This window comes from Suillus clintonianus (assembly GCF_016758775.1).
Source record: "Suillus clintonianus strain FC179 chromosome Unknown DEU56scaffold_39, whole genome shotgun sequence".
Taxonomy (NCBI): Eukaryota; Fungi; Basidiomycota; class Agaricomycetes; order Boletales; family Suillaceae; genus Suillus; species Suillus clintonianus.
In genome coordinates, this window is record NW_024539263.1 from 79,936 (window position 1) to 104,793 (window position 24,858).

A 24,858-nucleotide genomic window follows, 5' to 3' on the forward strand; every position below is an offset into this window, starting at 1 on the left:
AAGTTTGAGTCGTACTTAGGGGAGGGAGATGGTATGAACGTGGGGCCGAACCATGTAAGTTGCTGTAGTCGACAAATTCTGTTGAGAATCCGGTGTTTCTATAACCACCGACACAAAGAATGAGGAGATAGAATTATGGCTTGTCCGCCTGGAAAGGTGGACAAAGAGCATCCTGCATAAGACGAGGAGCCGATACCGATTGGTCAGATGTCCAAATGAAGGACACATCGAAGAAAACACATACCCGTAAGACAAATCGGAACCGATGACATGGTCAAGTTGGCGGAGGGCACGGTCATTTCTGGGATGACTGAACCTTCACCGGGCCGTTGTCGATGCCGGAAGTGTCGCCATGATACTTGATGATATAGACAATCACCAGTCGCGACATCGCATCAAGAGCTTGGAAAACGTAGTCGAACTCTCCGTTTGCCGGAAGAAGAATGAAGGAATATCCTGACCTTCAAAATTCACTGCTTCGTGAGCTGGGAGATGAAGGGGACGCCGAAAGCTTTCTCCGGAGACTGAGACCTTTGGAAGATGAAAACCCATTGCTGGGACTGGCTGAACGACTTTTTTGAGCTGCTCGGTTTCTGGCTTGAGGGCTGACGGACCACCATGTCATCTGTCGGCAACGTCGTGGGTCTACGAACGAACAACTCGAACATCGTCAAGAATGCGAATCACCCTAGTACTTTGGTTAACATATAAGTACACTGAATTCGGACACAACGTACCCTTCATTGGCATCGCCAGCCTGTGCTAACTGTCCAAGAACTTCAATAGAAAATGCCAACTGACTCTGGGAAGCAACCGCGGGATCACTTGATAGACATTCGCAAATGAGACCCGCTGCGAAGTTTTGCAAACTGGGGCGAAGATCAGTAAACAAATTCTTCGCCAGCTGTTGATCCTGAAGCGAAGTGCTGATAAATCCGCTGCGTAGCAGAGTCACAGTGACAGGAATGTTAAGTTTGCGCTGAAGCGATGTGAGCGGTGACTATATAAGAGGTACTTGGAGACCAACCTCATCCTCCGCATAGAGCAGCGGCCATGTAATAGCCTCTTTAGCAACATCTTCAAACGAGCGGCACAACTGTTCCAACAAGGCAACGTATATCTCTCTCTGCCAAGCTGGGAACTTGTCTTGTACAGCAGCCGAACAATCTTCTGAGACATATGGAGGGGAGTGCGGTTGTGGTCCATGGAATTCGCTGCGACAAACAGGATCTGCCGAACAAGGTGACGAAGATCGTGATTGGGAGGAAGGGCAGCCAGTGATTGGATGGGCAACTGAATGATTAGGCTCTCCAGGTCCCTCAGGATCGTCTGCGCGCAATGATCAGGTTTCCGACGGTGTAAAATGGAGGGCATGCTTACAGTAAAGCGTTCCATTTCTTCCTGGTGGGACATCGAGGAATGGGATGCGATAGCTGGCTCTGGGGCAGGCGAAGCAGCATAAAGGGCTGTATTCAAATGTTCATTACGAGCATATGACACCGTCGAACCTGGCCGACTCATTGGTGCACCACGCTTCGAGTCCAAGGCCAGATTGAGATGAAACAGTCAAAATGAATTACATTGAAACATCAATAATAAACATACCGAAATCCTCATAAACCGCCGCTTGATGAGGTTGCAGTCCTCTCAGCTTGTTGCGCAGAGGATTTCGCCGTTGATCCTAGAGGCCATGCTCGTGGTTGGTGGTTAGGAAAGCGGTGCTTGTCTAAAAAAAGAAAATGTCGGAAGTCGCCGTGGCAAATGCGAGTTCAGACCACTCACCTATCAATCTATACATCGCGAACTCAACTGAGAAGATGGGCCCTCACGATCCTGTAAGTGACCTGTATGTCGTGTAGATTGCGGATCACTTACGTGATCGATCAATAGGAAATGGCCGGAATCCCGACTCTTTTGCCAACAACACCGCAAGTCTATCGCAGACGAGGGCGAAGGTGGCTTGTTGTGGCGGATCGGCCAGATGTACCAGTGGATGTGGTGGATCAGCCAAGGATGCCGGTGGATGAGGAAATTGGGCGGGGGTTGGCGAGGGTGGGGTTGTGGAGGAGGCTCAGAGGGTTTTTGAACCGTTGGAGTCGAGCGGCGCGGTGTAATTCTCGAGCTGCTGAAGACTGAACAAGGTGAGAGCATCTCACGTACGACAGATCGGGGATTTACGTTTATGTTAGAATGTGCTACTGGGCGTGGAGAAATAACTTGGCCTGCTGTATAATTTAGTGCTACATGGAAATGGAGATCGTTTGACAGTCAACGAGCGTAGCGCTGCGTGTCAGGAGATGTATGCGCCACCTGCCGTCCCGCCACGAGGTTGATAGTGAGCTTGAACCTGCTCCCGAATCTCCGAAGACAACGATAGTTTATGCCTGTTCTCACTTACCAACACAGTACAACGGGAATCTGAGGACGACGCACCTTTTAGGAGAGCTAAGAAATACGGACGAATGTAGCTGACAGTTTCAGCAATTTAGCCTGATGCGAAGGGGGACGGCGAAATCCAAAGACTAGTCCACAGCAGCTCACTCCTATATAGGGAATGTCTCCCGACTCGTCAGTCGGGACATGTGTTTGTATTGGTTGTCCTTGAGACGCTTGTGCCCCCGCTGCAGGTTAACTGTGTTGCAGTGAACTGCCCACCTCGGTGCCACTCGCATGTTGAGTAGCTGCAGCCAATTCTGCTCTGGCCAATTCTGCCGCGGTGGAAGGGGAAATGGCAATTCTCTGCATAAGTATTTATTTCAATGGTATCAAAAGGAGCGATGCCGAACCACTTACATTTTTCTTGCGACACGGTGCATATAGACCTTCCAACAGGAAACAGGCTGAAATTCCAACGCTGTACGCCAATGAAGGGGAGCCGTTAGGCCCGCGAGCGGAGCTGACAGATTTGTATTATTGCCCCAGAAATCTTCACCCTGTATCAATGTTAAGCGAGCAAGCTTAGCTGGTTCCTGTAGCTTATACCTACTCAGGCGTGAGATGGCACACCACTGAGGAAAAAACAAGCAAAGCCGCACATTGGTCCAAAGATAGTGTTGTCTTTTGACGTCTTCCATGATGAGCTTGAAATGGATGTCACCGAAGCCGTAGTCTGTACAGACGGGAACAGCTGCTCTTTAGCTTCTGCAAGACTAGAAAGACATGTCATTCAAGCGAGGTCTGGTTACACTCTACAACATTATCTCACCTTTTTCGTGCCGCTTCATCTTCCACGGTCATGGTAGCCGGGGAGGCTGCATCTTCGGTAGGAACGTCATCAGCAAGAGTGTCTACCGAGATAGCATTCGTGGGTTGAGGCGGCCGTTCGACATTCGCTTCATCTTCGAAGTCAGGCAGCGCGGCTGCATCCGACTTCAAACCTGCTATCTCTAATAATTCCTGACCGGAGGGAACTGGGATAGGGGCAGGTGCATGATTGGACGCAGGCCCCATCTGGTCAGTCAAGGGTGCCGTTGCTAGATGCTCGTGATCTGTCTCGCCCGCTGCATCTTCATCACTCCAGGATGTAATGGCAAATTCGTGCTCTGTAAGATGAGACGGCGATGGCGCATTTTCAATTGGTTCTGGTTCTTCCCTTACATCCTTTGCCGGCTCGAAGCGACCCTTCACGCTGGTTAGGCCACCCTTCACAGCTGTCAACAAGGAGCTTCGATTTTTGCCTCGGGAAGCCGAGGAACGTCCACCAGGACCAGGTTTTGGTCGTGCCTTTTGGGATGCGTTACTACCGCTATCCCGAGATGAGTTCGAAGGCTGGCCAGAAATCAAGCGTGTCTTTGCGGGGTTGACAACCCCCGAAGCCTTATCCATCAGCGGAGCAGCATCGATAAACTTGACCAAAGGATTAGCCGCTCGAGCACGGTGAAAAGGTACCGCTGGCTCAACGGGAGAGCGAGATCCTTCGTCGTTCCCTGATTGCGAAATAGAATCGAAAAGGGGGTCAGGTGAGCTACGTCCCTCGTCGACCGAAAGATGTCCATCTTCAACTATTACTTGACTGACTTCGATGGTGTCCTGGATATCAGGAGAGTAGCTTGGAAGGTCCTCGAACTCCACGATCGTCCCATTGACTTTGGCAGGATCAGAATGGGAGTTGGGGATATCCCGAGCATCAGGGTCATCAGGGCTCATCTGCATCAGCTCTTCTTCCACTTCCGCTTCTCCAAAGACATCCATGTCAAGCTCCCCCTCAGCGTCCGTATCGGTCAGTTTAGTTAGGGAAAACTGGCGCGTGCCCTCAACTTTACGGGGGCCTGGTGATGAAGCACGCCTTTGTTTCGATGGCGGTGATAACTTGGCCTTGCTTTTGGGCCCAAATGCCCTCGTTCGTTGAGCGGGGGCACTGCTGGCAATGGCAGTGCCAGGTTCTGACTCGCGCTTCCGCTTTACCTTTGGCTCTCCCGCAGGTATTTTATGTCTGCGCCGCTTCTTCGTGGTCAAGGGTTCATCATCGGAGGCATCAATTTCGAATGTCTCAGACGGTCCTTGTAGGTTGTCCCGACTGGATCTATTTTCAAGACGTAGGACTCGCCCCTAATATCATAAACTGTTAGACATATACACTCATTGTAGGGGTACATATGGCGTACCAGGCAAGCCCGAAACATGAACCTCCTCTCCTTTCTCAAAAAGCTGTGGGTTCGTATGCTCTCTGCCGCGGGTCAAAGCATGCGCCCAGAACGTCTTGAGGAAATGTTTTGAGCCAGCTGGAGAAAGACATGATTAGACCCACATATCTAGCCAAACCGTTATTGGCCTTCTGTCTAGGTATGCGAGGGGTGACAAACATCTGCCAAGATAAATAAGCGAAAGACCAGTGTGTCCACAACTGGTTGGCGCACGTCTCTAGATGGAAGTGCACGTCCCTGATAAAGAACTGAGATCCAATGTGGAAGAGAGACAGAGATAACTTGCCTTGCGTTTTACGTCACTCTGAACGAGACTACTCGTTCCATATTACAGACCTCATCGACACTTGTGAATGGTCTCCGGACTATAATTTAAGCTACAGTATCTGAATCCGCATGTTTCTCTCCGAAAACCTGAATCCAGGAAATCCAGGCATCTTCGTGGTCTCTAGAATGTTTGGTCTTCATGCCAACAACGGCGCAGTAAGCGCAGACTTACAAAGTGAAAGCAACGGAAAGCCAAGTTGAATTTGAGGTCCCCAAGTCCCCAAACTTGAGCCGAGGCGTTATTTCCTTTATTTGCGGGCTCTCCGTGGTGCTTCCTTTTGGTTCTGAGAGATCGGCATAGATACCCAACGTTGCCCAATGACACAGTGGTGGTTAGATGGAAGAAGCATAAAGAATACTTCCACCCGATGTCCGTTAGAAAGACACTAACAACAACAATGCGCATACGCACGGCAACTTGATCACCATTCTGAAGGCACCAATTGTGAAGTCTTTGAGGTACTTGCTGGGCAGCAAAACTGTATCGATGTAAATCAGTTCATGTTGCGATGCACACGGGGGTGGTTGTCAGCACGTACCACAACCAAATTTTGCACCGGCGTGACCGATGATCTCAATGATACGGATATCCATCTTGGCCTTGTCCTCGTCGGTCTGGTTCTTAATCCAGCCCATGAATGCACCATCCATAACAAGGCGCTTTTGCGCCCAATCAATAGCATTTTGTTGAGTTTTATCGTAATCTTTTATAAGCTTCGGAGCGCTTAGCAAACCTTCTTTGACAGACTACCTTCTCCACAGCACTGAAAGCAGCGCAGGTGTAGGCCCGCAGCTTCCGCAACTTCCGGGAGTATTTTTTGATGGTTTCGTCCATAAATGCCAAGGTAGAATCGGAGCGGATCCTATGGTACCTAAGAACAAGGTAAATCAGTGGCGTTGGAATCCCGCGGTGAGGTACACTCGCCAATTGATACGTACGGTGAGGCAGCTGAAGGAATCGTTGCTGGACGCTGATGGATGGCGTTACGTGGGGGTGGCAGAGCTTTTCGAACCACCGGAATATACCTCGGACACGCTTAGGGGTGTCTTAGGCGGACTGTTGGAGTTCGGGGGGTTAGTGAATGCTAGTCAACTGACTGGAACGGAAGCACGTACCCACCAAGATCAGTGTACATGGGGTGCAGGTACCCCGGGGAACATATGTCGCAGTAACAAGAGACTTTGCACGTGCAGTGCCACAGCCTATGGTGGTCGTGGTACATGTCAATGGACGACCCGCGAGGGCAGAGCTTTGCAAGTGCGTGTCACTGTGCGAATTGATAGAGCAGAGATTGCACAGCGCATCGTGGTCATGAGGGAACAACCCTTCGAAGACTGGGATAGCGCACTGGAGGACATGTGAGGGAGCTGTCCAGACAGCTAAACGACGTAAACGAATTTGTAAAATATCTTCAAAGTCGTAAAGCCGCGAGCTGCCACAAGCATGTAAAATAGGTCGAGGCCTAGCGGTCCCAGCTTTCCTACAAATTAATTCTGTGAACACCGGTTTGAGCTGATCATAACCAGTATGAAGTCTGTCGCGCCTACCAGAATAGGAACCCGCAAGCCTTCTCCGAGTGTCTTCAACTTTTCCATCTACAGTATTTCCCCGTCGGTAAATGAACTCCCACGACCTGCGTTGTAGCATATACTCGAATACTGGTTATGCGGCTATTCATGTCCTTCGCCAGACTGAGACAATTGAACAAGCTTTTTGGTATAAGGCAGCGAGGGCATGGACAGGAGCCCATGTCCTTGATTGTTGCGATTAGGGTCCTGGAAAATCATGATCCAACGATAGATGAACTCACAAGCCGGTGCGCACCACAATAGTCGGATCTGAGAGTCTCTGATCAAGGCATTGATCACGAAGTCTTTGAGCCACTGGCTAGAAACACTTCATCAACGCAAATCAGTTCATGTTGCAATACGCACGTGCCACAACTGAATTATTTTATACTGACCTGAGAGATAATCTCAGTGACACAGATCTCCATCTTGGCCTTCTCATCTTTCGTCACATTCCTAATCCAACCCGCGATTACACCGTCCAAAATCCTTGGGGCTGGTTGTGAGGCTTCCGACATACTTCGAGCACTGTCAACATCGTCTATCACGCTTGCTGATGTTAACGATCTGGTGTTAACGATGTGATCGCAATCATCAAGGCCCGCCTGAGAATTGTAATGGATGACGAAGCGGCCCCGACCACAAATGGTGGGGTACAGCTGCACTTGCCTAGCCTAGAGCACCTGAGCAGGGCGGATGTGGGGTTGTGAGAGGCGATGTTGACGCAGTGCGCAATCGCAGCACCATACAAACAATGACATACAAGATCTCACGTGACATTTTATTCCTGTTTCCTGCCGCAGTAACAGAAAATCACCAGAAAACGGCCCCCTAAATCATTGACCACTAGTAAATTTGTACATTTGAGCGTGAATATAACACAACCATGCTAGAGGTACTACAGCTGACTATGTTCAAATTGAACCTGTGGCTGAAGTTAGGTACGGTGAAGACCGGGTCAACGGTTATACTGACCTAAATTGAAAGGCATGTCATTCAATCCTGACCCGGAGGCTTGGGGCTCCTCGGACTCCTTGTCCTCTAAGCCAGAGAACCACAAGTTGAATGCCATATCATCTGTAATCGGCGTCGACAGCATCTGCGCCTGACCGCTCGCTTGCACGAGCGGCAACAAAGTGAGACTTGAAGGCAGGGTGGTAGCAGCATATGGTATTTGCCGCGGGATGCTCAACTCCTCCGCTTTCACAGGTATGTAAATCGGAATATTGGGAGGCGGAAGGCCCAGCATTTTGTGTAACACCCGACTACAAAAATATGAGCATCGTGCCCGCTTTGACCGCAACGAGAGACTTACAGGCCCCTGTGATGAAGATCTAGTAAGTACGCCTCGAATGACTCCCGATGTAGATCCTTCTCGAGAGAATCCGACATAGCTTTCAAAATCAAGTCCTGCTCGCCGGAATATGCGGCGGTAGAGTACCGCAGACCTTTATTTGATCCGGGGGGTCGACCATCGACGTATCGATCAATAACGAACCTCGTCTACAGATCGTGCAGAAGCAATCAATGAATGCGAATCAAAATATAATTCACTCACTGCCGTCGATGTCGCTGAGAGCATTTGAAGGGTCGTGGTTGAGAGCAATGCCCTCATCCCCTCATCACAGAGCGGTGATCTCTTGTCATTATACCAATGCGAGATATGGGCGCCACTGACGGCTGGGTTTCCGAACAAAAGGATATCGATTGATGTCGGGGTCTCCTGTATCCCATGTAGGAAGTATTTTGGGAGTACCTTTGAATTGTAGATTTCGTCCCTGCGTTGCTGCATATAAGATTTGCGGTCCTTATCGGACATCTTTGACGGTGGTTCAAGCTTGTAAAGGTGCACTAATTTGTCGGTCTGTTTCGTGAGCCGTCTACGATCCTTCGTCAAGGCACCAATTGTGAAGTCTTTGAGGTACTTGCTGGGCAGCAAAACTGTATCGATGTAAATCAGTTCATGTTGCGATGCACACGGGGGTGGTTGTCAGCACGTACCACAATCAAATTTTGCACCGGCGTGACCGATGATCTCAATGACACGGATATCCATCTTGGCCTTGTCCTCGTCGGTCTGGTTCTTAATCCAGCCCATGAATGCACCATCCATAACAAGGCGCTTTTGCGCCCAATCAATAGCATTTTGTTGAGTTTTATCGTAGTCTTTGTGGCTGCCCTTGGATTGTGGGGCTTGCTGCGAGTTTGTGGTACTCTCCGCATCATCAGTCACACTGGCTGATGCCAAAGACGTGGATGGCCTCGAGCTCGTGGTACTACCGTTTGCGTATGGGCTGTATCGGGAGGAGCCACTGAGTTGAGCGGATAGTACTACCCCCCGACGTTTAGTAAGGTTAGCCGCGGCGGGCTCGCCATTGGTATCGTGTTGAATCACCGAAAATGATTGGGGGTCCGAGTCGTCCATTGTAGGATTAAAAGAATACAGCGATCGTGTTAAATAGTAGTCATATGGCGGCGGGTTTCGATTGCGTGAAATCTAGAGTTCAACACATAATAAGTTAGGAGTGTATCCGGAACAATGGAATAGGAGCACGCTATTACATAGGTTCGGGTATCGAATGATGCATCATGCATCAATGTCCGAACCCATAGCGAACTCAACTTTGATATTAGAAGTACTATAGTGTTGCCGCGAAGTGAGCTGAACTGAAACCGCGCGCTCCGTTACACCATGTGACATGCACCAAATGAGGCAGTCACATGGTTGGGACACTGGACACCTCGAACGCAAGAAAATTTTATAGCACCGTACATCAGTCCGACGAGTACATTTCAGTTGCATCAATCTAATTTTCTACCTCATTGCAAGCTAGTTTGCCGGTCTTGAAGCTTGACGTACTAGACATGCTGCGCGAAAGCAAAAGCTTCTGCCATGTCGTGGCCCCCTGACCCCACGCCAGCTCAGGCTGGCTCCAAGAGAAGCGGATACATAATGTACATTCATTCGAACCCGAACTACATATAAGGCACAGTGGGTACAAAAATAAGTTACGTGTCATCTGTGTCATCGGACGGGCAGGCTGAACTGCCCCGAGATACAGCAGCAATAATCGATCCTTCATCAGACTGAACTTTCGCACCACGACCCGGTGTCGCCAGGCTCAAACCTACAACCTGTACTCCCTATCGCCGCAGCCCCTCCAACCTGAAGCATGTTCCGAATGGAACCAATCTGTACGTCAACTTCATTCAGCTGCGTCTGGCACAGCTCGGTTTCGTCCACACAGATGGATCTTATTAAATCAAGTTCGCGCGAGCGAAGTCGTTGGTAGCGCATCCTCGCGGCAATAGCCCGACGAGTGATCCGGGAGAGCTCGAGCATGCGCTCGTTAAGGTATGTTGTAGCTTCAGCAGAGGGGGTAGCGAAGTTCCACTTTGAAAATAATAATAATAATTATACTTCCCCAAGCTACAAGTCAAACTAACGTACCGTCGTTTTCAGGGTCTTTGATCTCTTCGTAGGCAAGTCGCAATCTTCGTCACGTGTGCCATTTTGGAATAAGGTATACTCGGCGGGACGCTTACTGGGATTGCGAGGAACATGTTTTCCTTCGCTGACGGGGCAACTCCACTCAACGGGACATGCGGGGGTGTCAAAAGATACAACAGGAGAGCCAATGCTCTTGACTGGAGAGCTAGTGGTTGCTACAGATGTGGGGGGTGAGGATGTTGCAGTTGACTGGGCTTGACCGAGTCTGGACGTATGTGAATTGGTGAACTACGCATCATTAAAAAACAAACCTAGAATTAGACTCCGATGAGTCTGATGAATCGCTGCGCTTCGATTCAGAGCTGCTCATGACGAATAGTCTCGTGTGGTTGACCTTATATACAGTATACGTATGAGAGGAGGAAGTTGAATGTTGAACGTTGATCGTGGAAGTTGAAAGATGAATTCGGAATCCCCGCGCCTGAGAAATGCTTACCCAATTACGATGTCCTCCATCTTCTTCGACACAACACCTGCACATCAGGAAAACCCTAACTTATTTAAATTCAATTTAATCGAGCTTGAATGGCTTAGTCCGTTGAGAGTGTAATTAAGACTAACTAAGTGCGAGATTTTCGAGCATCTGAGAACTGCAGCTTGGTTGGGCCTTGAAACCGGCTTGAATGTACTTGATGTTGATATCACGCGAATTTTCAAGGCAAAATAAGCAATTCTATAAGCGCTAATCCAGTAGAGTCCGAGAGCGATAAAGCAAATCAAGGTGGTCTAGTAAAATGGAGTAGAAATGGGTGATTAGTGTAGCGTGAGCTACGGAAAATTGCAATGGGAATGGCACACAAAATGCATGTATTAAAGAAAGGTACCAGAGAGAAGGACGGAAACAACAAGCCAGCAGACGAGGGGGAAATGCACAAGTTGATGGTGGAAATTCCATGCGGAAATTGATGGTTCCTGTAGGACAAATTAGTCGTGGAAGTATGGAGTGAATGTGCGGATCCCTTACAAAAATGTTACCGGAATGCGAAGAGGTCCAGTGTACTTGTCTTCATCGTCGTCGTCGTCGTCGGCCATGTCATCCTCTATACTGCTGTCCTCCTCACCAGAGTTTGAACCCCTCCGCTTGCGTCCCGAGTCCTTCATGAAATGGCGCGCTTCAGCAATGATGCTGTCCCACGCGTCATCTGGAATGCGCTTGGTTGCTTTGAGCAGGCGGTCGGTATCGTGTCCCCAGAGTTCCTTCGAAAACTGCCTCGTTCACGCTGGCCTTCCAGATCTCCTGTGGATCAGCGGCTTTCTTCTTACCTTTTCCAGAAGGTTTGACAATCTCAAAGGTGATATTGTTTTCAGCGAGAAGTGTGAAGGCACGTTTGACCTAGTAAATATGATCCGTGTTAGTTCTCGTGAAAAAGCAAAGTCAGCGCGACATACTGAAACAGCTGCAAGTGCAAGCGCAGCACTGGGATGGCAATTGTCACCGTCGAGCTCAGGAATTTCAATGGCGCCTAGAATGTAGTGTAGGTGGGCCGCAAATGTTTGTAAAATAAACGGGGATTTCCACATTCCAGTAAAGCCCTGAAACCAGCTTGAAAGAGTATTCATGTGGTTTAATTTGCTACTCACCTGCTTGTTGTCTGCTGAAATATTTGCAAAAAGAAAGCGGTTGTCTTGAAGCCAAAATTCTCCGAGTTGACGACGTCCATCCTCTGTTGCATAAGCCTTGTCAGAACTAACAAGACTTGTGATCATTAGAATGGTTGCGGATGTGATTCCACCCCGCCATTCCGTCATCCTCTGACTGGCCTGCATGATCATTAGCATCAATACAAAATGTTATAAGAATATCGTACTACAAAATGGACAGGGCCGTCGGACTTAATGACTGCGGGAATCTTACTCTTGTAGACGGCGTCCCAGATGATCCTCAAGACCTTGCATTCTTCAGTATCCTTCATGCCCCACCCCACATGAAGTGCACCATTCCACTTTGCATAGGTGGGGATGAGGACTCTGCGCCATTTATTGTTCCTCAGACAGCCATCAGGAAGGTGTTCATTCTTGTACTTGACCTTGCTCTCGCTCGATTCTTTCTGAGAACCTTTTGTCCTAGGGCGCTTGGAAGGGGGAGGGACATTAATTGAGACATCACTTGCTTCCCGCTTGACTGGGATTTGTGTGAATGGCGGGAGGCTATAGTCAACAAAGGAATTATCTGAACCATTGATGATGTCCTGTTAATCAATCTTGATGTAAGTATTAAGACAGAAATGATTTTAGATGGACTTCACCTTGCTCTCGCATGCCGGTGACTCCTTTTGAGGACATTCTGTCCTAGGAACGCTTGGAAGCGGGAACTTTGACTAAGACACTTGCTTCCCGCTTGATCGGGATCTGCATGAATGGTGGGAGGCTATAGTCGACGAAGGAGTCATCTTCAGTTGCGCCATCAGAAATAGTAATAATGTCCTGTTGGTTGATCAACCATGTGAGAATAGAGACAGAAAGACTTTTGGCGGTCCAGACTTACTGAGACTGGTTTAATCCCCATATGAATATGAGAGTCGCGCTCTTCCACATCATCAGTATCCAGCAAGAATCCAGGCTCCTCAAGTTCATCATCTGAGTCCAGAGCCTCATCTACACATGTTGATGGAGGTGGATATGCTGAGGTAGGTGCAGTACTTTTGGAGTTTGTCGTAACTTTGGTGTTTGTCGTGGTTTGGGTGCTCGCAACTGTGTTCCTGGGCGTTCTGGGTTTTGGGACGCTCAAGCCCTTAGTTTTTTTGATGTTTGAGACCCACTTCTGCATATGTCCCAGAAATGCTTCTTTGTCATCTTCTTCGCTGCCGGGTTCAGCACATTCACTGATATAATTCCAGAAAAACAGAGTCGGTTCAGTTAGCAGAAGCATCATGGATTGCAAACAAGAGGTGAGAACCTTTTCAACAAGTTGCCTTTCTTGTCAGCGTCTGATGCACGTGCAGCGTGACTATCTTGATGGGAAGTGTTGTGAATTGCATTGATGGCATCATGGTGAGGCGTCTTCTTCTTCTTCTTCTTTGTCTCCAAGGTCTCACCCTGATTCTCTGGGTTGAGCGCTTCCCCTTCAACAACTTTTTTCACCTCCACATCGGCCATGACAACATCCTCGGATGGACTTGGAGTCGCACCAGGCTGCAAGTGACTGCGCTGAGAACGTGGACGTGGACGCGGCTTTGGAGGGTCAGTTTGTGCCTTCGCAACAATGAGTACTTCGTTGTTCTGGATTCCAGCAATCCGCTCAAGGCCTTCCAGTGCTTTCTGTTTCGTCTTCTTCTGTTCCTCTTCAGCAGCACGCCTATCAGCCTCCATCTGAGCTTTGGTGTGCCGGCGCTGCTTGGCATCAAGTACCGGCTTTGCAACACATTTTGTTGCATTCGAAGGTCTAGTTGTGATGGCCATCGGTGAGAAATGGAAAAAAACGATGTGGGATGCAATAGAGTTTACTCAAAGTTTGTTTTAGTATTAGAGATTTTGTACTACTAGTGCGTTGTGCCGTAATCCCTTCCCTGACAACCCAATACAGTTGCAATCCGAACACGTCCTCAATGCTACTGACCCCACCCCAAAAATGCCCCAAACACGACACTGTCAATTCAATGTCCACCTACTACCTTGCACTCATCCTGGTTGCTGCCGCCAATTAAAGAATAAGTCTGCGCTCACACAACACTTGCGCACAATACACCAACACTTGTTTCGAATTCCAGAGCGATGTCCTCCTTCTGCTACAGCTGAAGTCCCAGACAAGCCTGAAAACCGCCCAAAAGTGAACTTCATGAGAGACTATCATCTAGGCCTTGATGGTGAGTGAACCGGCATTCATTCTAGCTAATGTTCACCTTTTCATTTCTAAGGGCGCATTTGTAATAAAGCTGGTCAATTTATTGACCCCAAAGCTCCACCACCAGCTTTCACAACGAAGTCCCCTGATGATTGGACACCGTATCGCAATCGCCTGGAATTCGAAACAGCGGAATTTCTATTTAAAAAAACACAGATTTCCTGGTGCTGATATTGACAAGGTCCTTCATTTTTGGGGTATCACCCTTGCTGTTCACGGTGACACCCCACCATTCGCTGATCGCAAAGACTTGCATAATGTCATCGATAACACTCCACTTGGAGACGTGCCTTGGGAGAGTTTCAACATGGAGTATGCGGGTGACAGGTCAGGCGGAGAAACACCCTGGATGAAGAAGGAGTACGAGGTGTTCTATTGCGACCCTCACAAGGTTGTGCAGAACATGTTAGCTAATCCTGACTATAAGGATGAGATAGATTTTGCACCATATCGCGAATGGGAGGAGCGGCCTGATGGAAGTCATAATCGTCAGTGGAGAGATTTTATGTCCGGAGACTGGGCTTGGGAACAAGCGGTGATATTTTTTCTTTCTTGCCACACTGTAGTACTATTGCTCACCCCGATTGGCAGGATATTATTTCTGCAGACCCTGCAACCCATGGATCGACCTTCATTCCCATTATTCTGGGAAGCGATAAAACAACGGTCTCAGTCGCGACGGGTCAAAATGACTACTACCCCTTGTATTTATCGATTGGCAACGTTCACAACAACGTTAGGCAGGCTCATCGAAATGCTGTTGCTCTCGTGGGGTTTCTCGCGATTCCAAAAAGTACATTGCTCAAATTTATTGATATGTTTGCGTATCTAATTAATACATATCAGCAACGAAAAAACAGAGCACTGATCCACGCTATCGCAAATTCAAGAAGGAGCTTTTTCATACTGCGCTCGTTCGGATCCTCGAGAGCATAAGGCCCGCCATGACTACTCCGGAGGTTGCACGATGTGCAGATGGCCACTACCGATGCGTCATATATGGCATTGGACCTTACATTGCGGATTATGAGGAGCAAGTGGTTCTTGCTGGAATAGTCCGCAAATGGTGCTGCAAGTAAGTGTATTGTATCACAACACCCTCGTGTTGTTCTCATCGTGATTGTAGATGTACAGCGCAGTTGTCGAATCTCGACGGAGATGGGGGACCACGATCACGGGAACTCCTGGATGCGTTGATTGAAGAAGTCAATTTAGGGACTTTATGGGACGAATGGGGCTTCATCGCTGACATCACGGTTTGCCTTCATCGTAGCACTTTGATTCATTTTCGTTGATATGTTGGTTTTTAGCTGTTCACCAACAATTTCCTGCGTGCGGATATCTACAAGCTAATCGCACCAGACTTGCTCCATCAGATTATCAAGGGCATCTTCAAAGATCACCTCGTCGCGTGGGTACAACTATATCTTGAAGACACCCATAGTGAGGCACGAGCCAAAGAAATTATGGACGACATCGACAGACGGTACGGTGCGCTCTACTAGCAGCTCGTAATCACAACTCAATGCCCATAGGATTGCGGTAGCGCCGAGTTTTTCTGGTCTCCGGCGTTTTCCAGAAGGCCGGGGATTCTCGCAGTGGACCGGTGACGACTCTAAGGCCCTGATGAAGGTAAGCAGCTTCCGTTTATCACTGTAAAATATTTAGGATAACTGGTTAGCAGGTATATCTGTCTGCTATCGAAGGGCATGTTCCCACAGAGATGGTCCGTACGTTTCGCACATGCCTCGAATTCTGCTATATTGCACGACACGACATCATCACGGACGACACTCTCAAGGACATGGAGGACGTGATTCAATGGTTTCATGTATACCGTGAAATATTCAAGACAACTGGTGTCCGTGACCATTTCTCCCTCCCTCGTCAACATTCCATTTCTCACTATCCGTTTCTCGTCCGCCAATTTGGTGCCCCGAATGGACTCTGTTCGTCAATCACCGAATCCAAGCACATCAAGGCGGTTAAAGAACCGTGGCGGCGCTCGAGAAAATTCAATGCACTTGGGCAGATGGTGCGCACCAACACCCGCATAGATCAATTGGCAGCGGCCCGCATCGACTTCACAGAACGTGGCATGCTTTATGGAACATGCGCCTCAAGCTACACGACTTACTTTGGTATGTTTTCTCTTATGTTTTCTTGCCCAACACTAACTTATTCAACTAAAATAGACCAGCTGACTGCACGCGCAGATACTAATCACAATCGCAACGACACGATGGACACGATGGACACGACAGATGCACAAGACACCAGTATGGACACGGATGAGGACAGGGGTGGCGCTAGGATGGACGGGGACAAGGACAAGGACGGTGTAGGGGGTGCTGGAGGCAATAATGGTGACAACAACAACGGAGTTGTGGAGGGTCCAGTGGCAAATTGTGATGTCGAGCTTGCATGCACTATTGGTGAGTACTATGTTATCCATGTTGAGGTGGAATTGCTTACATTACCGCCGTCGATACATCAATATTTACCAATGCTTTCCCTCTACCGCCGTCGACACATCCCTCCTACATTACCGCCATCGACGCATCGCTGCTACATTACCATCGTCGACACCTCAATATCTACCACCACTTTTCCTCTACTGCTGTCGACACATCTCTTCTATATTACTGCCGTCGACACATCGCTTCTACATTACCGCCTTCGACACATCAATGTTTACCAAAACTTTTCCTCTACCGCCGTCGACACATCATTCCCTCCTACATTACCGCCGTCGACACATCGCTTCTGCATTACCGCCTTCGACACCTCAATATTTACCAACACTTTTCCTCTACTGCCGTCAACACATCTCTTCTCCATTACCGCCGTCGACACATCACTTCGACATTACCGCCGTCGACACATCAATTCTACATTACCGCCGTCGACACATCCCTCCTACATTATCGCCGTCGACACATTGCTTCTCCATCAGAGCGCAAACATGCTCGTACTATCCTCAATCTCGGCAAAGAACTCCACTTGCCGGAACTCCCAACCCTTCTTCAATATTTCCTTTACGACCAACTATATGCTGACGACAACCACACCTCCGCCGATGTTCCGCTTCTTCGGTGCCCAAACTACACTGGGCGTATTCAAGTCGTCAACTCTGCTGTTGCCACATACTTCGCCCCCAGTGATCCAAGTGGAGTAGGGGGGATGCACCGTGAACACATTCGTTCAACACCTTCTTGGCGCGGCGGCCCTCCACGTTACGACTGTGTGTTCGTCAGCATGGACAACACTACTGATGGGATCAATGGCATGGACATTGCTCGTGTCCTGTCTTTCTTTTCGTTCTCTTTCAGAAACACCGTCTGGCTGTGCGCTGTTGTTCACTGGTTCAAGCGCATTGGCTCCAAGCCAGACGAGGACATGGGTATGTGGATGGTGCGCCCGTCAATGAACGACGACCAATCTCATGAAATTTCAATTATTCATGTTGACTCAATATTCCGTGCCGCTCACCTAGTACCAATGTTTGGAGACAAATTTGTCCCAGAGCATGTCAATTTTCACAATTCTTTGGACGCTTATATGGGGTTTTATGTCAACAGATTTGCGGACCATCACGCATTCGAAATTGCCTCCTGACGGCTCTTGGAGGGCAACTTATTTTCTTTTTGGATAGCACTGAATTTTGCTTAGTTGTTGCATTGTGGCTTGGACGAACTTTGGTTATTTTGTGCCTTACATGACTTGAATTAAGGAATTTTTAAGGGGATCCTCATAGCTTGAATTTCCTTGATTAACTTTGAAACATTTAAAGTACTTTGTTGTAAACAAATTGGATCAAGCTCAGTGAAGCACGAACTAAGTAAGTTAGGGTTTTGCTGATGACTGGGCAACGTGCCCAGAAGACCACATTTCAATCACTGGATATGTGTGGTATTTTTATGGCGGTCCAATATCTCATGCAGTGAAGAAACAGACCACCCAGGCATTATCCTCAGTGGAGTCAGAGTACATGGCGTTAACAGGCGCAATCCAAGACGGAATCTGGATCAAGTCCTTCTGCGAGTGTTTACAAATCCCCCTTACCCTTCCTCTCAAACTCTACGCTGACAATACTGGCGCTATAGCACTGTCGGAAGAGGCTGCCAATCACACTTGGACAAAGCTCATCGACTTGCGTTACCACTTTATCAGACGCCATATTGAAGCCGGCACTTTCCAACCCATCTGGGTTTCCACTCATCGCAACAGTGCCAACATCTTCACCAAAGCTCTTCTGCATCATACATTCATCACTCATCGTTCCGGTCTCTCACTCGTGGCGGGTTGAGGGGGTGTGTTGGAGGATCACATCAAGAAGCACTATCTGCATTGGGGCAGATTAAGTAACATTGTCTTTGGGGTTGGGGACAACCATGCCCCTTCGTTTCGTTTTTTCAATCTCCGTCCGTACAGCACTTAAGTATCTCGTCTGCATTGTGTTTGCATACCTCAGTCGTTGATTCACAACACTGAGGTATGTGTCTCTGTTTCTTCTTGTACCGAGCTCCATACTTATAATACTTTACATTAGCGTGATTCCAACAGGTACATAGAGCAATAATAGTCATTGATTCACAACACTGAGCGTGATTCCAACAACTTGTTGACGCGAAGCATAAATGTTACTGATTCGTCAGCGAGGTCATGTGCCGTTTGTGTTTTACGGGCCTCAGGTGAAATGAGTCAAAAAAAAAATTGCATCAAGTACTCTATACAAGACATTGATGTAACTGATATCTGTCTGACAGTGTGTTTGACGTCAGCGTGTCACGACGATATTTGAAATGTCGGATATGACGTGTATGTACAATTGATGGCGTCAGAAAATTGAACATATCATGTGATGTCTGGATTCGGTAATTCCATTCGTCGTCTACCAGGGAAAGCTGCTACTGCAGTTACGAATCCTCCGTGACTTCTAGTAGGAGTCATTGACTGACTCATGAAGTTTTCCGCTTACGGGGTGTGCACTCACTGGAAGTGCTCACCTTGCCTCAATCATTCTTGTGATGCACGTCTAACCATCATGACTAGTCTCACTTGCGATCGCCTGGATAGCTGAGCGACCGCGTAGTGAGAGTGTTGGGCCAGGTGAGTGTCATCCTGAAAAGCACGCTTCTGATGACTCGTCATTCTCATGAATACCATCTTCCACAGAACCCAGGTAAATTCACACTCCAAGGTAACGACTAATCACTTCCCTTCCAAGTCCAAGCTCAAACCCAACGACCCCGCAGGGACAAACACCTATCTTATCGGCGAGCGCAACCCCTACACGCTTATCGACACCGGCGAAGGCAAAGAAGCTTATATCCCCCAGCTCGAATCCGCTCTCTCCGACACCTGCAAGTTCACGAATCCAATGAACCTCACATATCCGATATCGTCATCTCTCACTGGCACCAGGACTACACAGGCGGAATCAACTCCGTCCTCTCACTCTTGCAGAGAATGTGGGATGAGCGGAACACCCCTGCTCCGTTCAAGCCGCCCCGTATCCACAAGTTCCCCCTTGTAAATACGCCATCTGGCTTTAATACAACTATCACACCTCCACCCCCGGGTACATACACCCCTACCGCTAACGGTGCCTTCCTGCATGACCTCACACACAGCCAGTTCCTCCCCATAACAGGCTCCCCCTCGCCCATGCAAGTCATCCACGCCCCAGGACACACCTCCGACTCCATCTGCCTCCACATCCCTGACGACCGGGCCCTCTACACAGCCGACACCGTACTCGGCCAGGGAACAGCGGTATTTGAGGACCTAGGGACATATATCTCCTCCCTCCGCAAGCTCCTCGCATTTCAATCTGATTATACTGTTCTGTACCCTGGGCATGGCCCTGTCGTCGCCGAGGGTCCTAAGCTCATCGGTACATGCATTGCGCATCGTATGGAGAGAGAGGCGCAGATTGCGAGCGTCATTGAGAAACCTAGTCCTGAGGGGCAGGGCAGCCTTGGTCGACGTGGGGAATTGTATCCACGATATATTCTGCGTACCCACAGAATGTATGGGAGCCTGCTGCGCGAAGCGTGGACCAGCATCTGGGGAAGCTTCAAGCCGAGGGTAAGGTGAAGAAGCTTGGGGACGAGGGCAAGGACGTCGAGTGGGAGTTGCTAGCGAAGCTGTGAAGGAGGGCGGAGGGGCTGATTTTAGTCCACATTCTATTGGAAGAATATAGCATGAAATAGATCGTGCATCCAATGTAATATACAAGTGACACATAACGTGAAAATCTCGCGAGCGGCGCATGACGCCCACTGTTATAGCGCATCAAAATTGATATCATGATGCGATGCCCTTCTCCGCTCTAGTTCATCCTCCCTCTTGTTGATGTGATACTATTAGTTACCACCAGTTCGTGCATCCCCAGATCTCGTGCATCGCTCAAAACAACACTTGCATCCCCAGACTTTCCGTTACATTTGTGTGACTGCACGAGATGCGGTGCTAGTATTATAAGGCACGTGTAGCAATGGACGGATGCTAGTTTCAGCTCCCGCTGCACACGGAATCACTGCATTTTGACTTCGCAAAATATCGATTCCAAATCATAGGTGTTGACAGGTCTCAACAACTCAAACGGCCATTTCTCTCCCGCTTCTTGCTAGCACTGGCAGCTCCAACGTGTAATGCGCGCAAGCCTCGCGTCATCTCTTTGGATTGTTGTTCTTCTCTCAGTTTTGTTTCTACTGACAATGATTTTCCATTGCGGTGCTACAGACTGCTCTTGGGAGAAGGCAACAGACGCCCGTGGACTCAACAGACATCGCGCGTCTTGTCAACTATACAAGAGGTATAGCTCTCTCGCAACTCAGAAGAGACGGGAGCGTGCCAAAGATGCTTCACACGCAGTGGGTAGTCTTACCAAGTAACCAGCTGTTTTCTTGACCGATGTGAACTTGAACTTCAGAGAAATGGCCGTCCAAGACCAATTGCCCCTTGCCGATCGCTAGCAGGACAAGGACGAGGGTCTGGCACTAACATCTTTGATGCCCCCAATCTCGATGACCCAGGACCCTCCCCCGACCTCGAGGTTCCGCAATTCGATGTTGAGATGGGTGGCAATTGTGGGGACGGATTTAACTTGGATGGCTCTGGTTCGCTTCTCTTTGAATGGTGGACTGCTAGTTTCCTCACTCCTTGACTCCTTCAGATCAACCGACGAGCCGTATCCGACGAATTCCAAGACCCTTCCACATCATCGAGCCCTCAGAGGAGGACCTTAATCATTCTGATAGTGTTAATGATCAGAGTTCGTCGAGTCAAAGTTTGCCGGCTGTACCAGCCCAGTCTAGAATCCGACGCGTCCTTCTAACCCTCCGAGATGTGCTTCAGACCCCTTTCAATTCCTTCGGACTCTGTCGACTATACTCTCGACGTCCTTCGTTCGAGCCAGATAAATTCATACCATCTGTGTTACTTGCGAGGACATGTCCAGCCGCTATTCAAGAAGCCCATTCTCCTCCAAAAGTTTTCGCACCGCCGTACCCATTTTCTAATATGACCGTCTATAGACTTATGCAGTGGATGAACTCCGGAAGCAGTCGGGTGTCGGAGACTAAAGTTAGTGCCCTGGTCGAGGATGTGATACTAGCAGAGGATTTCGACCGGAAGGACCTTCAGGGGTTTTCGGTGAGGCGGAGCATACGAGAATTGGACAAAGATGAGAGTGGAAAGAGAATCACATTTCCAGATGACTGGATCGAGACTACTGTCACCATCGAGATTCCCACAAAGTCCAAGGAGGATAGTCGGCCTTACACGACTCCTGGATTTCATTACCGCCCTCTTGTTGAAGTTGTACGCGCCGCATTCGCAGATGCTCAAGGAGGAATGTTCCACCTCTTTCCTTTCACACGTCTGTGGAAGGATCCTCTAGACAATCATCAAGAGCGGATATACGACGAACTTTACACCTCCGATGCTTGGTTGGAAGCTCAAGACGATCTGCACAAACTGCCGAAGGAGCCTGGGTGTTCTTTGGAACGCGTGATTGCAGGCCTGATGTTCTTTTCAGACGCTACTCACTTGGCGAATTTTGGAACTGCCAAGGCTTGGCCTCTTTACGCCTACTTCGGAAATCTGACCAAGTATGTACGTTCGTCGCCTACGTCGGGATCGTGTCATCTCGTGGGATTTTTACCTTCAGTGAGTCCTTAGTCCACCTGATTGCTCATTTGTCGACCTCATTTTCATTTTACGCTACCCTCCTCAGCTTCCCGATGGCATTAAAGATATTTTGAGTAGCCTTCCTCGAATATCAAAAACAGGAATAGCCTCCCTTCTCACCCACTGCCGCAGAGAGTTATTCCATGCATGCTGGGAGATCTTGCTGGATGCCGAATTTCTGTATGCTTATCGACACGGTATCGTTTTGAAATGCGCTGATGGACTAATGCGGAGGGTATACCCTCGCATCTTCACATATTCAGCTGACTATCCGGAGAAGTACTTTTTTTTTCATTGCGTTATCTAAAGACATTCATTGGATCATGATTTTCCAGGGCTCTAATCGCGACAATCAAGGACATGGGCTTCTGTCCATGCCCTCGCTGCCTTATACCAAAAAGCTTGTTCAATTGTCTCGGTCTGGCGAAGGACATGAATAGCCGCATAACCAGTATTCGAGTATATGCTACAACGCAGGTCGTCAAGGCTCGGGAGTTCATTTACCGATGGGGAAATACTGTAAACAGTGGAAAAGTTGAAGACACCCTCAGAGATGGCTCGTGGGTTCCTATTCTGGTAGGCACGACAGGCTTCATACCGGTTATGATCAGCTCAAACAAGTGTTTATAGAATCGATTTGTAGAAAAGCTGGGACCGTTAGGCCTCGACCCATTTCGCATGCTTGTGGTGGACCTCATGCACGAGTGCGAATTGGGTACCTGGAAGGCGCTATTTATGCACCTGATAAGACTTCTTTATGCACTTCCTGGGGGTGCTCAACTTGTCGCCACCCTGGATGAAAGGTATGTGGAGCTAATGAGTATCTTTACCCGCTAACGAGTTGTCACCTTCACAATTTCGCCTTAGATTTCGCCTGCTCCCGACCTTTGGTAACGGCGTTATCCGCAAGTTTTCAGACAATACCTCAGAAATGAAAAAATTGGCAGCTCGCGACTTTGAAGACATTTTGCAGGTTCGTTTACGTCGTTTAGTTGTCTGGACAGCTCCCTTACATGCCCTCTGAATCCAGTGCGCTATCCCAGTCTTCGAAGGGTTGTTCCCTCATGACCACGATGCGGCTGTGCAAACTCTGCTCTATCGATTCGCAGAGTGGCATGCACTTGCAAAGCTCAGGATCCACTCTGATTCTACCTTGGCATTTATGGACGAAACCTTCAAAAAACTCTCCCGGAAGTTGCGGAAGTTTCAGACCTACACCTGCGCTGCTTTCAATCCGGTGGAATTGCCGAAAGAGAAAGCAGCTCGTCAAAGAAGGTTTGCTAAGCACTCCGAAGCTTATAACGCCTCTCCAGAATCAACTGGGGCGAGGGCAAAGAAGTTTAACTTGAATACATACAAGTTTCACGCTATGGGGGATTATGTGAGAACCATTAGGTTCTTTGGAACGACGGATTCATTTACCACCCAAATTGTACGTATCAACTACATTCCACCAGCATGAACCTGAAGTCCTTGTATAGGGCGAGCTTGCACACCGAGCTCTGAAAGCATTCTATCCACTGACCAACAAGCAAGACACCCCAGCACAATTAGCCAAGCACGAGCGCAGGCGCCGCGTACTACGGCGAGCTTGCAGAAGCAGGGGGTACATCCCCCCCTCCTAGCCGATCACCAGTCGACGCCCCCTCCTCTGGAAAGCATTACCACATCGCTATCAATCAGAAGCATCCAGTCAATTTATTCACATTCATTCGAGAACATGATGGCGATCCTGCTCTTGAGGTAAAAGACACGTCCGTTTTGAAATCGCTTTACTCACTGTGGCTATTAGAAATTCATACCAAAGCTGAAGGATCATGTCCTTTATAGGCTGCGCAAGCTCGACGTCAGTTTCTGCGACCACACGTTCACAGACGAAGAGCGAAACTCCGTGATAATTCCTAACAACACAATTCACTCTGTCCAGACTATGCAAGTGCATTACACTACGTATGACCTGAGGCGCAACTATGATACCATAAACCCTAGAACGCATGCAGATGTCATGGTGATTTCAGGGGAGACGACGCCCGACCACCCATACTGGTATGCCCGCGTATTGGGAATATATCATATGGAGACGTGGCTCCATGACGGAGCTACACCAGTGAAGCAGGACATTGAAGTTCTCTGGGTTAGGTGGCTGGCCCCCTTACGGTACCATAAATCCGGCACGAGACACGCACGTCTTCCCAAGGTCGCCTTCGTGGAGGAATCTGACGCGGATGCATTCGGCTTTCTTGACCCAGGGCAAGTGATTCGAGGGGTACATTTAATCCCAGCCTTTGATTCAAAACGCGGTGTAAGTTCGCTTCGCCACGGAAATTCGTTGGCACGCGCCGAAGGGGACCTAGACGACTGGGAGGCGTATTACGTCGGCATGTGAGTATCGATGTCCATTCTTATGGTATATTGATCCTCAACCCCTTGTGCAGATTCGCTGACCGAGATATGTTCATGCGTTATGGTCACTTTGGCGTGGGACATCCAGTAATGATGAGGAGAATAACTAGAGATTGTCTTGCCCCTGACTCACCAGGCGACACCATGGATGTTGAGGACGACAGTAACGAGATGGATGTAGGCCATGCAGAGAACGCTGATGCCGAGGGTTGGAATGGATGTGGCGAGGATGACGACGATGAAATGAGCGATGAAGAGCATATCGACGAGGAGCTGGAGCGTGGAGATGAGGGAGATGAGGGAGATCATGGTTGGGAAGGGGATGGTGACGAGGGCGAGGATGATGACGACTCTGACCTCCCATC

General features: G+C 48.8%; 7 protein-coding genes across 7 annotated transcripts; 2 read left to right on the plus strand and 5 right to left on the minus strand.

Annotated features, from left to right (window-relative positions):
• Positions 1–470: 470 nt before the first annotated feature.
• Positions 471–1,521, minus strand: DEU56DRAFT_913074 (uncharacterized protein; the record flags this gene model as incomplete). The annotated part of the gene is made up of 6 exons (XM_041357482.1): positions 471–605; positions 658–688; positions 738–979; positions 1,028–1,096; positions 1,165–1,329; positions 1,381–1,521. The coding sequence occupies 6 exons, from the start codon at positions 1,519–1,521 to the stop codon at positions 471–473; spliced, it is 783 nt and encodes a 260-aa protein (XP_041208048.1).
• Positions 1,522–2,543: 1,022 nt separating this feature from the next.
• DEU56DRAFT_947163 (uncharacterized protein) lies at positions 2,544–6,106 on the minus strand (the record flags this gene model as incomplete). Its single annotated transcript, XM_041359062.1, has 13 exons — positions 2,544–2,739; positions 2,794–2,982; positions 3,036–3,149; positions 3,206–4,548; positions 4,594–4,721; positions 4,762–4,804; positions 4,857–4,880; positions 5,379–5,449; positions 5,510–5,684; positions 5,722–5,842; positions 5,910–5,941; positions 5,997–6,027; positions 6,087–6,106. 13 exons carry the CDS (start codon positions 6,104–6,106, stop codon positions 2,544–2,546), a joined length of 2,487 nt encoding a protein of 828 aa, XP_041208049.1.
• A 1,391-nt stretch (positions 6,107–7,497) lies between these two features.
• Positions 7,498–8,964, minus strand: DEU56DRAFT_913076 (uncharacterized protein; the record flags this gene model as incomplete). The annotated part of the gene is made up of 4 exons (XM_041357483.1): positions 7,498–7,804; positions 7,855–8,042; positions 8,098–8,480; positions 8,541–8,964. 4 exons carry the CDS (start codon positions 8,962–8,964, stop codon positions 7,498–7,500), a joined length of 1,302 nt encoding a protein of 433 aa, XP_041208050.1.
• Positions 8,965–9,621: 657 nt separating this feature from the next.
• DEU56DRAFT_913077 (uncharacterized protein) lies at positions 9,622–10,360 on the minus strand (the record flags this gene model as incomplete). Its single annotated transcript, XM_041357484.1, has 3 exons — positions 9,622–9,933; positions 9,991–10,255; positions 10,302–10,360. 3 exons carry the CDS (start codon positions 10,358–10,360, stop codon positions 9,622–9,624), a joined length of 636 nt encoding a protein of 211 aa, XP_041208051.1.
• Positions 10,361–11,010: 650 nt separating this feature from the next.
• Positions 11,011–13,449, minus strand: DEU56DRAFT_913078 (uncharacterized protein; the record flags this gene model as incomplete). The annotated part of the gene is made up of 9 exons (XM_041357485.1): positions 11,011–11,202; positions 11,258–11,383; positions 11,440–11,583; positions 11,632–11,811; positions 11,859–12,239; positions 12,297–12,320; positions 12,376–12,474; positions 12,536–12,872; positions 12,947–13,449. 9 exons carry the CDS (start codon positions 13,447–13,449, stop codon positions 11,011–11,013), a joined length of 1,986 nt encoding a protein of 661 aa, XP_041208052.1.
• A 169-nt stretch (positions 13,450–13,618) lies between these two features.
• DEU56DRAFT_871547 (uncharacterized protein) lies at positions 13,619–17,509 on the plus strand (the record flags this gene model as incomplete). Its single annotated transcript, XM_041355709.1, has 10 exons — positions 13,619–13,853; positions 13,905–13,992; positions 14,048–14,426; positions 14,483–14,684; positions 14,738–14,966; positions 15,018–15,147; positions 15,202–15,377; positions 15,427–15,523; positions 15,576–16,032; positions 16,848–17,509. The coding sequence occupies 10 exons, from the start codon at positions 13,619–13,621 to the stop codon at positions 17,507–17,509; spliced, it is 2,655 nt and encodes an 884-aa protein (XP_041208053.1).
• Positions 17,510–18,755: 1,246 nt separating this feature from the next.
• DEU56DRAFT_947165 (beta-lactamase-like protein) lies at positions 18,756–20,049 on the plus strand (the record flags this gene model as incomplete). The annotated part of the gene is made up of 6 exons (XM_041359063.1): positions 18,756–18,809; positions 18,971–19,003; positions 19,070–19,094; positions 19,150–19,261; positions 19,363–19,837; positions 19,873–20,049. The coding sequence occupies 6 exons, from the start codon at positions 18,756–18,758 to the stop codon at positions 20,047–20,049; spliced, it is 876 nt and encodes a 291-aa protein (XP_041208054.1).
• Between the last annotated feature and the right edge of the window lie 4,809 nt (positions 20,050–24,858).